The 12,085-nt window shown below is 48.9% G+C and overlaps 2 protein-coding genes across 2 annotated transcripts in view; one reads left to right on the forward strand and one right to left on the reverse strand.

Moving 5' to 3' along the window:
• Window positions 1–79: 79 nt before the first annotated feature.
• FEM1B (fem-1 homolog B) lies at window positions 80–9,973 on the forward strand. Its single transcript, XM_019533873.1, has 2 exons — window positions 80–342; window positions 5,693–9,973. The coding sequence occupies exons 1-2, from the start codon at window positions 95–97 to the stop codon at window positions 7,326–7,328; spliced, it is 1,884 nt and encodes a 627-aa protein (XP_019389418.1). The 5' UTR covers window positions 80–94; the 3' UTR covers window positions 7,329–9,973.
• Window positions 9,024–12,085, reverse strand: part of ITGA11 (integrin subunit alpha 11) — a 152,524-nt gene continuing 149,462 nt past the window's right edge. The window contains exon 30 of the mRNA XM_019533872.1: window positions 9,024–10,190. Coding sequence (XP_019389417.1) covers window positions 10,176–10,190 — 15 coding nt within the window. The 3' untranslated portion in view covers window positions 9,024–10,175. The remainder of the gene's footprint in view (window positions 10,191–12,085) is intronic.

Below are 12,085 nucleotides of genomic sequence, written 5' to 3' on the forward strand. Positions count from 1 at the left end.
GCCCCCGGCCGCGCCCCTGCCGGGCAGGGCGGAGGAGGAGGAGGAGGGGGCGTCGGCGGCGGAGGCGTCCGTGGGCAGGGGGCCGCGGGCCGCCATGGAGGGCCTGGCTGGCTACGTGTACAAGGCGGCCAGCGAGGGGCGGGTGCTGACGCTGGCGGCTCTGCTCCTGAACCGCTCCGAGAGCGACATCCGGTACCTGCTGGGCTACGTGAGCCAGCATGGCGGGCAGCGCTCCACGCCCCTCATTGTGGCCGCCCGCAACGGCCACGCCAAGGTGGTGCGCCTGCTCCTGGAGCACTACCGCGTGCAGACGCAGCAGACGGGCACCGTGCGCTTCGATGGGTACGTATGCGCCGCCTCGGCGACCAGCCGCCAACCCCCTGCGGCCGGGAGCCAAGGACGAGGGGGCGCCGGCGGGTTGTCGTCGTCGGGCGGAAACCAACACGAGGGAGTTGCTTTCTCCAAGGCGTGGCGGAAACTAAGTTTAGCCAGATTCAAACAGGGAGGAAAGGGCGTGGGAATCAGCCCGTCCTAGACCTTGAATGCTACAAATGAGAGAGAAACAGAGGGGGGCCGCGCAGCATGGGGAAGGACCTCTCCTGGTCAGCCTCCGATCTGTGCCGCAGTATGACAGGACACTGGGTAAGACCCAGATCTGGGTTTTAAGGTTTCCTGGGATAGACTTGGGGGCCCCCTTGGATAGACTTGAGTCGTCCTGGCTTGATGCGATAGGCCCGATAGACTCACGTCCCTGCCACAGCCTTGGCACGCCGCAAAGCACCTAGGTCAGACCCAGGGAATGGCCGCTCTTTGCTCAGGAGAGTCATAACCAGTGAGGCTTGGGGAACCGACTTCCACCTGCCGTCCTACCTGTCTGGGCTGAACCACTCACACTCGTTTTTCCTTCTTTAAGGCCCCTGCTATATTATGCAACTAACTGGTGAAACACGCAATAAATTTAGACTGGTCACATGTGCAAAGTAATTATCACACCCTAAAAATAAAAAGAGCCAACCGGCTATAAGGCGAGTGCTTGAAAGCATGTAAGAGCTTGATAGCTGGTTTTGTCCAGTTTAATTTGTACATGTAGCAAGGGTGTGGGACAAACTAATAATTTACCTGGGTCCCCAGCTGAGACGCAGACCAGCTCGCTCTAGTGTTTAGCAGAACACGTCTCATTCTGTGACGTCACCACTACTGTGGGTCACGCGAGGCTTTGGGGCATTCACTGACCACGTATCATCTGTATTCGTATTGAACTCGTATTGAACTTTTCTGGTGCCCGAGGGGCCATTCGTTCCCCCGCCGCTTTGGACTAAGCGTTGCCAAGTCAAGTTACAGCAGTGAACGGCTCTCCTAGCAGCATGTTTCAGCTCATAGAGCTCTGCAGGGAACTGCATGTTCTCCATCCATGAAATGCAACGTGCAGAGAGGCGAGAATTCGCGTGGGTGATGTATTGGTCCAGCTGCATGCGAGACAAGCTTTCGGGTGTCATGGGGCCCTTCTTGAGGCTTTTCGGAAAGAAGCTGGCACAGCAGAGCTATGTAAAACTCCACGTGTAAATAAAACCAGATGCTAAGAAAAATGATCTTGAGGGAGGCAGAGAAAACCTGATCATGGAAGAACATGTTCAGGAGGGTCATTATCACCTGCGAAGTGCGGAGATTAGCAAGTGTCAAGTAGATTGTGATGAACCATGAAGTCAGTGTCTCTGCGAAGTCCCTGGTATTTAGTGTTCAGTAGATTAATGAATTTCTGTTCACAACAGTGTTACACAGCAGTTCAGGACAAGAACTAGAGGACCTGACACTACCCAATTGAAACTGTAGGATGAATTTAAGGGGAGAGAGACTGTGCCTACTTTTAGCCAGGGCACTGGAGCTGTTGTGTCTCCTTCTGGAGAAATAACATCTGGGCATCATTTTTATTCACAAAGGTTTGATTTCCCACCTCTGGAAAAGGTCCACCAACCTGTCCAAATTTGTTGATGATACCAAATTATGGGCTAAAGTTAACACACCAGAAGGTAGGGAATGGATCCAGACAGATCTGGACAGGTTGGAAAGGGCAGAACAGAGTAGGATGCAGTTGAGCAAGTTCAAGTGCAAGGTGCTGCACCTGGGGGGAAGGAATCGCCAGCACACTTACAGGCGGGGGGAGGACCTTCTCAGTAGCACAGCGATGGAAAGGGATTTTGGAGTCATAGTTGACTTCAAGATGAACACGAGTCATCAATTTGACAAAGCGATTAGTAAAGCTAACTGCACTTTATCATGCATTAGCAGGTGCTTGACAAACAGGTCCAGGTAGGTGATCCTTCTCCTCTGTGCGGCACTGGTCAGGCCGCAGCTGGAGTACTGTGTCTAGGTTTGGGCACTGCACTTCAAGAGGGATTTGGACAACCTCGAGAGGGTTCAGAGGAGGCCACTTGTATGGTTAGGTAGGGGCCCGCAGGCAAAGCCCTACCAGGAGAGATTGAGGGACCTGGATCTCTTCAGCCTCCACAAGAGAAGGCTGAGAGGTGATCTTGTGGCCACCTACCAATTTATTGGCGGCAGGGGGGCAGCAAGGAATACGAGATGCTCTGTTTACCAGGGCACCCCTTGGAGTAACTGGGCACAATGGCTGCAAACTGACGGAGAGCACGTTCAGGTTAGACATCAGGAAGAACGTTTTTACAGTAAGGGTTGCCAGAATCTGGAAGGGGCTCCCAAGCGAGGTGGTGCTCTCCCCTACCCTGGTGGTCTTTAAGAGGAGCCTGGACATGCACCTGGCTGGGTCGTCTGACCCCAGCGCTCTTTCCTGCCCAGGGCAGGGGGTTGGTCTTGATGGTCTTCCGAGGTCCCTTCCAACCCAAACACCTCTGAATCTGTGAACAGTTTTGGTGCTTGTTGACAATAACAGCTGTGGTTCATCACGGAGAGAAAAGAGTGCTGCCTACCAAATTGCCTTCACAGCAGGTAGATGGTGTTGTCAGCTAGTGATAGGCCCGGCTTAGCTTGAGACATGAGAGACTCGCATGCTGAGGTTGTGTGGCTGTTTGTAGCATGTTGTATTCCGTGCTTGGCCCAGTTGGGATGTGCTGCCTCAAAACGGATGCTTTGATTGCGCACCGGCCACACAGGCTTAAACAAATTAACAGTGGTTTAGGAGCCTTCAGTCACCGTACCTGCTCTGCCTGTTTGTGATGTGCGGGAAGTGGGTTTTATGAACCTTTTGTCTAAAGACACCTCAATGCGTTTTGCCTGGGTTGCTTGGCCCTGAGCTGGTGCATGTTCTGGGCAAGGTGCACAGCTCCTCAGTTCTCTTGTTTTGTCAGCTCTACTCTCGTTTCCTTGTCTCTGTAGTTGAGGATTTGCAATGCCCTTAAGACTGAGATGGGCACAGCAGGATGGTAGAGCAGTCTTACTATACGTGGGCTCACAGAGCATTCCTGTACGCAGACAGACTGAGTACGTGCAGTCTGGCCAGTGCCAGATGCTGCGTGGTACGTAAGACAGGACTGAGGGCTGGAGAAGAAACTTTCCTCCAAAGCGAACGAAAATAGTTGGGTTCAACATCCTTATTTGTGGGCTACTCTCATCCCTGACCCTGGAGTGTGTGCGTTTGAGAGTTGACATCACAGCTGTTGAACCTGCATTGTTTTAATGCCCGCCTGCCCCGATGCAAGGTGCTAGTCGCCTCTCTGGCTCTCCTGTGGCACGTGGCAGGTTGGGTCGTTTGTATGAAAGAGGCTGGTTTGTTGTGAGTGGATGTCTGTGAGTGTGCAAAAGCAGCTGGAACAGATGTTTCTGAGGAGCCTTTTGGACTTGCCCTCTGTGACGAGGCTCCTAGGATGGCAGGACCCAGCGCTGGGGGCTCTCTCCCCGTTCTGTGTTCCCATGCACGCACCTCCGGTTTGAAGGGCATAGGGGTGAGCGGGATTGTAGCTATGTGAAGTGTTTTCCTAGATGAACCTGGAGCTGTGTCTACATGGTAAATGTGCCATTCTCCAGAGCTGTCAGGCAGGTGGCAATGCTCCAGGCCAGCCACCTCCTTACCAGGAACCGTTTCGGCTGTGTGGTGCTCGGGGCAGGCTAATTAGTACTGTCTCGTTGCCCATGTGAAGTGTTGCTTCGAAAGTTACATTGCTGTAAGTTTGGGAGGCTGCCGGCCTGGAGCACGGTGACCTTAGCTGGTCAACTTGGCCTTAATTCTGTGGCCACCGAGTCCTCCCACGGTTACGTCATGCCTAGGTTTAGCAGCGCGTGGAAGTGGTATCTGGAAATGGTACCCGGTTGCCAAGTGACTCCTACCTGGCTCTGCTGGTTATTCTGAGAGTCCTCTTCTTCCCCTGAGTTACCGCCCATGTTTCAAAAGCCTCTTACTGCAGTGCTGTTGTGACAGGAGAGTGCTCAGAAACGGCTTTTAGCAAAATCCCCTGTCTAACCCTAGCCAGGCAGCAAAGGCTGTTCTAAGAGCAATTTCAGGCTTCCCAAGCTGGCTTCCCTGTTGCTGCTGGGGTGAGAGAGGGGAATATTAGTACAGGCCCTGGCACAGAGTGGTCACTGCTATGTTTGACCTGACTGTCATTGGTGGCCTGTGGTCACTGTGGCTTCTCCAGCCCAGGGCAGGCCTTTTAATATAAACTTTCTCCCTGCCATCAGCGGGGATGAGCCCACCCCTCCCTAGACCCACTGAGGATGCTGTGCTGGGGAAGGCAGGTTGCGAGCATGCTCAGCACGCGTGTCATTCTTGTCACAGTTGGACTCGTGCAGCCCACAGTCTTGCCCTGCACACACGTGTGCATTAGGCTGCATCAGTTAAATCCCTTCTGTCCAAGAGCAATCGTCTGCTCTTATGCCAGGGTCTGAAATCCTTACCTGATTTTTAATGCAAAGGAAGTCCCAGTGTTTGCTGCAGGACTCTGTGGGATGGGGATCTGCTAACAATGAGTACAGCTATCAGAATCTGGCCATAAAGTCCCTTTATTTCAGCAGTCCCCAGCCCGTGCTCTCAAGTGGCGGCTCACAACCTGCTCCTGCAGACGCACCTGGGAGTATTCCTCATGGTCACTGGTGCCCATTTGGACTTTCAGGCCTGTAATGACTCGGATTGGATTGGTGCTTTGTTGACGTTATCTTTGGAAAAGCCCAGAGGAGTCCCTCTTGCAGTGAGGGAGAAGTACTTGTCTCTGTTCTGGGGTCTGGCCGCCCAGTGAAGGCTGAGAGGCAGCTTGACTGCATGTTGCTGTTGTAGAAGCAGCTCCTGTTTGCACAGTCGAGCACCACTTCAGAGATGAGGTGGAGTGGAGAAGACACCAGGGTTTATCTCTTGAAGCTTTCATTTTGTTGTAGAGTGCTTCTTCAGAGAGCAAAGAGGCGGCAGCTCTTGCCTTTGTCATTAAGCTTCCTGGGACTGGTGGGCCAGGTTGAAATCTGTGGAGTGGTGCAGGTGGTTCTGTGTCGGTGGCCAATGCAGGGCAAATCACCTCTGCTTTGAACAGCTTAGCCTCTTCTTTTTGGGGTGGTGGTACTTGCTGATTCCCTGATTCTGTCCTATTCTGCTTAACGGACACTTTCAGCTTGAAACCAGGGGTGTCTCCAGTGTCTGTACTGAACAGGGATGGGGAACGGGCTCCTTGCGTGCTCCTTGGGTCTCCCTGAGGGCAGCCCCTCATTAATGGCTTGTTTTGTATGTTTGGATTTCCAGTTATGTCATTGATGGGGCCACGGCGCTTTGGTGTGCAGCGGGAGCCGGACACTTCGAAGTTGTCAAGCTGCTTGTGAGTCACGGAGCCAACGTGAACCACACGACGGTGACCAACTCGACTCCGCTGCGGGCTGCCTGCTTCGATGGCCGGCTAGACATTGTTAAATACCTGGTAGAGAACAATGCCAACATCAGCATAGCCAACAAGTATGACAACACTTGCCTTATGATCGCTGCCTACAAGGGACACACGGACGTGGTGCGGTACCTCCTAGAACAGCATGCCGACCCCAATGCCAAAGCCCACTGTGGTGCAACAGCATTACACTTTGCTGCCGAAGCTGGCCATTTAGAGATCGTGAGGGAGCTGGTCAAGTGGAAGGCCGCCATGATGGTGAACGGTCATGGGATGACTCCATTAAAAGTGGCTGCAGAGAGCTGCAAGGCAGATGTGGTTGAGCTACTGCTTGCTCACGCTGACTGTGACAGGAGAAGTCGCATTGAAGCATTGGAACTTCTGGGGGCCTCATTTGCTAACGACAGAGAAAATTATGATATAATGAAGACATACCACTATTTATACTTAGCGATGCTGGAGAGGTACAGAGACAGCGCCAACATCATCGTGAAAGAGGTTCTTCCACAACTTGAAGCTTACGGCAACAGGACTGAATGCAGAACTCCTCAGGAATTAGAGTCTATTAGGCAAGACAGAGATGCCCTGCACATGGAGGGCCTCATAGTGCGGGAACGAATTCTGGGCTCGGACAACATTGATGTTTCACACCCTATTATTTATCGGGGGGCTGTTTATGCAGATAACATGGAGTTTGAGCAGTGTATCAAGTTATGGCTTCACGCGTTACACTTGAGGCAGAAAGGTAATAGAAACACACACAAGGATCTCTTGAGGTTCGCTCAAGTCTTCTCCCAGATGATACACTTGAACGAGCCGGTGAAAGCCAAGGACATAGAAAGTGTTTTGAGGTGTAGTGTTTCGGAAATAGAACAAGGTATGTCCAGGATGAAAAACACCCAAGATACTGATATTCACACAGCCATGGACAACTATGAATGCAATATTTTTACCTTCTTGTATTTGGTGTGCATTTCTACCAAGACCCAGAGCAGCGAAGGAGAGCAGTCGAGAATCAACAAGCAGATTTATAACCTGATTCATCTTGACCCCCGAACGCGGGATGGGTCCAGTTTGCTGCATCACGCAGTCAATTCCAGCACGCCGGTAGACGACTTCCACACGAATGATGTCTGCAGTTTCCCTAACGCGCTTGTCACCAAACTCTTATTAGACTGTGGTGCCAATGTGAATGCTGTGGACAATGAAGGAAACAGCCCCCTTCACATAATTGTCCAGTACCACAGACCCATCAGTGACTTTTTGACACTGCATTCCATCATCATTAGTCTGGTGGAGGCTGGCGCTCATACAGACATGACAAATAAGCAGAAGAAGACGCCTCTGGATAAAAGTACAACGGGGGTGTCTGAAATACTCCTTAAAACTCAAATGAAGCTAAGCCTCAAGTGCCTGGCAGCCCGCGCAGTACGGATGTATAACATTAGCTACCAGAACCAGATCCCCCGAACTCTTGAAGAATTTGTGGAGTTTCATTAAGCTTCAACAAATCTTTTAGGTGGTGCTACCCAGAGCAGACTTAACTTGCAGACAGTAGAATACACGTGCATCGGTTGTTCTTCTGAACTCCTTTTTTTTCCCTTTCTTTTCCTTTGCTTTCAGTCTTGAGCTTCTGTTCCCGAACAGATCTTGAGAGAGAGCCACTCTTGTTTTCATGGAACCATAATCTGATCTCTGAAACTTTGATTTCAAAGTTGCTTTGTCATTATTGTGTGTGTGTTTGTATTTTTCAAATGCAAAAAGAAAACAATACAAAGGTACTGGGCGCAAAATATTTTGTTAAAAATATACACGCTCGTTTGTGATTTACACCTGAGAATGCTTTAAATAGCTATTTACAAGACACTTCCATTAAAGCCCATGTCACCTGATTACCTATGCAGCACCTTTATCAAATGTAGAAAGTTGCAGGGAGGAGGGGGAAAATAAGAATTTGAAAGTATCTGGTAGTTGGTAAGTAAAGTCTCCGTATATAAACCAACACAGGGCTCATGGACCTCAGAATCTTTTTTTGCCTTCCAGCCAGCGCTGAAGATGTCATTCATGCTTTTAACTTATCAGATTCTTTTTGTGGAAATAAAAATAAAAGCAGCAGTTTCTGACAGCTAGAGAAGTGTGAGACGGTCTATTAGGAAACACAGGTTTTGATTCAACCATGAACGTGCCGATCTAGTACTAGTTGCAAATCCTGCTCTCTGCTTGTTGTATTTTTATAGTCAATCTCAAGAACCTTTTGAAAAAGGAACTTTTGCACATTGGGTCCAAACCAATCTGAATCACGGTTTCTTTTTACGTAGCCAAGTTGCTCACTTTTGAATATCATGCATGGGTCCCTAGCAAACTGGTAGGGTATTTATGTCTCTCTCTGTGCTTGTGTGTCTGCCCCCACCACATTTCAAAGGGCTTTTTAGGTGTTTTGGTCTTTTAGTGCTTAACATGCACCATTTTCACTTCACGGGTGAGGCGGTTTTAAAGGCCACCCTTGAATTGCAAATGTTGCACCCCCTTCATGAGAGAGGAGGGCCTTTTTCCTTTGAAGTAAGATGCTGTTCAAAACCAAGTTTCCCAATAACCAGGGAGAGCTGGGCCGCCCTGAATTACAGTCAAGAGAGAAATTTTACCTTTTTTTAAATTTTTTTTTTTTACTCCTTTCATTATGGAAGCCTGTAGTGAATCTGATTTAAAAAAAAACAACAAATTTTACCAATAAAGTCTTTTCTGACAAGTCATTGATTGTATAATAAAAGCTGCTCCTTGAGAAAAGACTTCTCCTTGGTAGAAGTGGCAGATCTTCCTAATAGTAAAATGTCACTTGCTTTGACAGGCTCTTGAAAAAAATCTGTTTATCATTTTAAATACAGTTTTTTAACTGTCAGACGATGGAAGAATGTTCTGTAGCTTTTTATAAACAGTCGGAGTAGACCTGGGCACACGTGTTTCTATTTGTATTACAAATAAATAAATATTGAATGTGATATTAGTTTCTAATTGTGAAACGAGTCTGTAATTCTCATTTTTGCCGAGTGCCAGACAGCCATGCTGCTGCTCAGATTGTGTGGGGCTGTAAAGCTGTCTACGGGAAAAGAAAAGAAAGGAAAAAGCTTTAGGACCATTGCAACTTTTAAACATACAAGCTTCTCAGTGAGGGAAAGTGGAGATTAAATCCTAGAATGATTTGTATCTCAGGTAGGTTTAACCATAGCGTAAAAGATCGACAGATTTTGTCCAATATGGTGGCCAAGATGAGAAAGCCAAACTTGACCAGCTGGGGCCTTAAAGCAAGTGTGAAACCTTTCACCAAGTGGGCAGGAAGGATTTGCTGTTCGTGTCATTTTGTACGTGGGCTGCTTTCCTCTTCCCCTTTTAAATAGATCAGGGAATCAGAGGTCTCCCAGAGACCTGGATATCTGTTTTTACTAAGATGTGTATTGTGCAGTTTGTCTCCTGCTGTTGGCCGCACGGGATGTGTTTTAACTCCCAGTTTCAATCTTTCCCTGTGCACGGAGAGGTTGAGAAGCTCATGTAATTGTGCCCCATCCCAGAGGGTACTAAATGTTTTCGAACTCCAAGGAATCCAGTGGGCCTTAGTTCTTTGCCAGATCATGTCCTTTACTGCCAAAGCATCGAGACCCTCCTCCCTTGACAATGTGAAGAACAGATAAAAGGTGCTTTCTGTTTAGGTGGTAAAGTTAGTGGCGGCTGATAGATGACGCTATGCATGCGTTTCAGGAGAGCGAGCGCCATCTCTTGCTAGACTCTGCCCCACAGCCAATAAGTTCTTATACCTTGCTGCACCTCTTTAGACCCCTGCACATTTATCAAGTGCATCATTTACGTAATAATGAGAATGAGATCACGAAACTCAATTGGACTCGAGGGGGATGAGGACTGAACCCTGGGCAGCTGCTAATATGATGTCCATTCAAACCGCTGGCGAATGAGCTCGGTAGTGAATAACAGCTGAATGCGTTCTGTCTTGCTTTGAAATAAATGGTTACAATTTTTGTACTGTTAATGAAATGACACTCTTGCACTGTTTTTTCTCAGGATATGATTCTGCCATGTAAAAGTACCTGTGATGTACCCTTGTGAAGTACGTATATAAAGCTGTTCTTTGGAACAAATGTACACGCTTGAAGTTTCTGTAGAGGGCGTTAAAGGAAAGTCCTGAAACCCGTTCTGCTTTTTAATAAGAAGAAAAATGACACCATGTGGTCTGCTGGGAAAGATTTCCTGGCACTTCCATTTCCAGAGCTTTGTTTTCTGGTCACTTCCCACCTTTGGCTCCATTGCAGTCTACTCTGAGGTCTTTCTTCACCTGTGATGTCAGTATGTGAAAAGCTGTAGAGAAAACATGCCGTTATCCAAGAGCAATAGCAGTCCTTTTCACCTGCAGGTTAGGCAGCTACGTTTCAGGTGGGCTAAATGATACATGGCTAAGGAAGCATTAGAGCAGCTAGTTTGGCTAGAGATACCTTTTGTGGAGAGTTGCCTGCTTTTGTCAACAATTAATGTCTCATCTTGGGCACGTGTGCAGGAAAAAGCCTCCTGCTGACAGTGATTTTGTGAGCTCCCCCCTGTGTGGAAACCCTGTCATTGGTAGTTATCCAAAACCTTGTCTTAACTGAGGACTCAACCTTGCTAGCCTCTGCTGGGAAAGTTCCTCTCCACTCCGGCAGTAGTATTATCTTGATAAGGCTTATCATGACTTAGCTGCGCGGACTCAGTTTGTCCAGTTGCACTAGTGTTTTTCCACTGGCATCCTTTCCCCTAGGGTATTGGTGCTTCTGGTTCAGTGTGCAGATGGCCACTTTTAATTACTTGTATTTCTGGCTGGACTCATCCGTCCGTGTGCTAAAGCAGGGCTGTAGTGGGGAGGAATGCTTTGGCTATTACTATAATATACGGTAACAAGCAGCATTATAAAATGCCATCTCCTGCCATACCTGGGCGGGGTGGGGATAGGAAAAGAGATGATGGTTTTTCTTTCCACCTTGAGCATGTCTCTGAATTAAAACAGTCTCAAAATCTCTGTGCAAGCTGTAGGTGGAGACTCCTAAATTAATATATGTGGAAATGTAACTGGTTGGTTAAGAACACATGCAGGCTATTAGCTCCCACTCTGAACCAAGGCAGAGGTGTCTCAGCAGTGCGGCTTGCTGGTTTAACCACACAGCTTTGAACAAAGTGGCTGCAACTTGTGCATAGAGGCTCTCAAATGAGCGCAGCGAGTCCTTTGCAAGGGTAAGTGTGGGGTGGGCTTGGATGCATAAAAATGTTGGTGCGTTTAAAGTCACAGCGGTGACTACACAGATGGGGCTTGTGCCCGGCTGTAATTTGGGGTGTGCTGTAGCTACTGTTAGACGTGGAAGCTGTGGGCTTGTGCGACCAAGGGACAGTCGATGAAATCCTCCGTGCATTGCGGGGATGGTGTCGATGCAGATTTCTAGAGGGACTGTGCAGCGGTGAATATTTTAAAACCAGGGCTAGCAAGAGGCGGAAAGTGATAAAACAACTCCCTAAAAGGGCTGGGTGCTTTTGTAGTGTCAGGGAGGAGCTGATTGGGACAACCTCTTTGGGGATGGAGACGTGTGGGGATCACTTCCCGATTGTTTTTTGATACCAGGCTTTCACTTTGGCTGCTAGACTTGGACTTTCAGGATTGTTGGGCTGGACTATCTGAGCTGTTGCTGGCTTGGGGAGGAATTTCCTCCTTTAAACTTTGCTTTGTGTCAGCCAAGTCCATCCCGTTCTTAGATAGTTTCTATTTTCAAAGAAGCCTCCGATGGCTTCCAGGGCATTTTGAATGCCAAGTCGCTGCCCTGGCAGCAAGGTGAAAGCAGGATGCCTCAGAGGTCTTGTGCTGGACACGGCGTGCTGGCCTAAGATAGCACCTGACAAAGCGCGCTGTTGCTTAGAGAGCTCATGCCTCCGAATTACCAGTCTAGTTTATAAGGAGCAGCTCTGCCCTGGCCTAAGCGTAAGTCAGTCCCGTTGCTGTCTGCTTCCCCACACCCAAAGCCAGGCCCTCCCATCTTTCCTAAGCCATAGGCCACCTTTCCCACCAAACAGAGAGAGCAAGCAGGGTCTGCAAGGATCCCCCGACCTCCATGCCTGCATGGCTTTCGATCAAATGCTGAAGGTTTCTGGTCTCCTGTTTGAGGCCTGCCTTGTTCTCCCCTGTCTCTTCTCCCAGCCAGTTTGCTGCCTCTCATCTTAGAGCTGAAGCCATCTCT

The sequence above is a fragment of the Crocodylus porosus genome, unplaced genomic scaffold (assembly GCF_001723895.1).
Source record: "Crocodylus porosus isolate Cpor-Errol unplaced genomic scaffold, CroPor_comp1, whole genome shotgun sequence".
Lineage (NCBI taxonomy): Eukaryota > Metazoa > Chordata > Crocodylia > Crocodylidae > Crocodylus > Crocodylus porosus.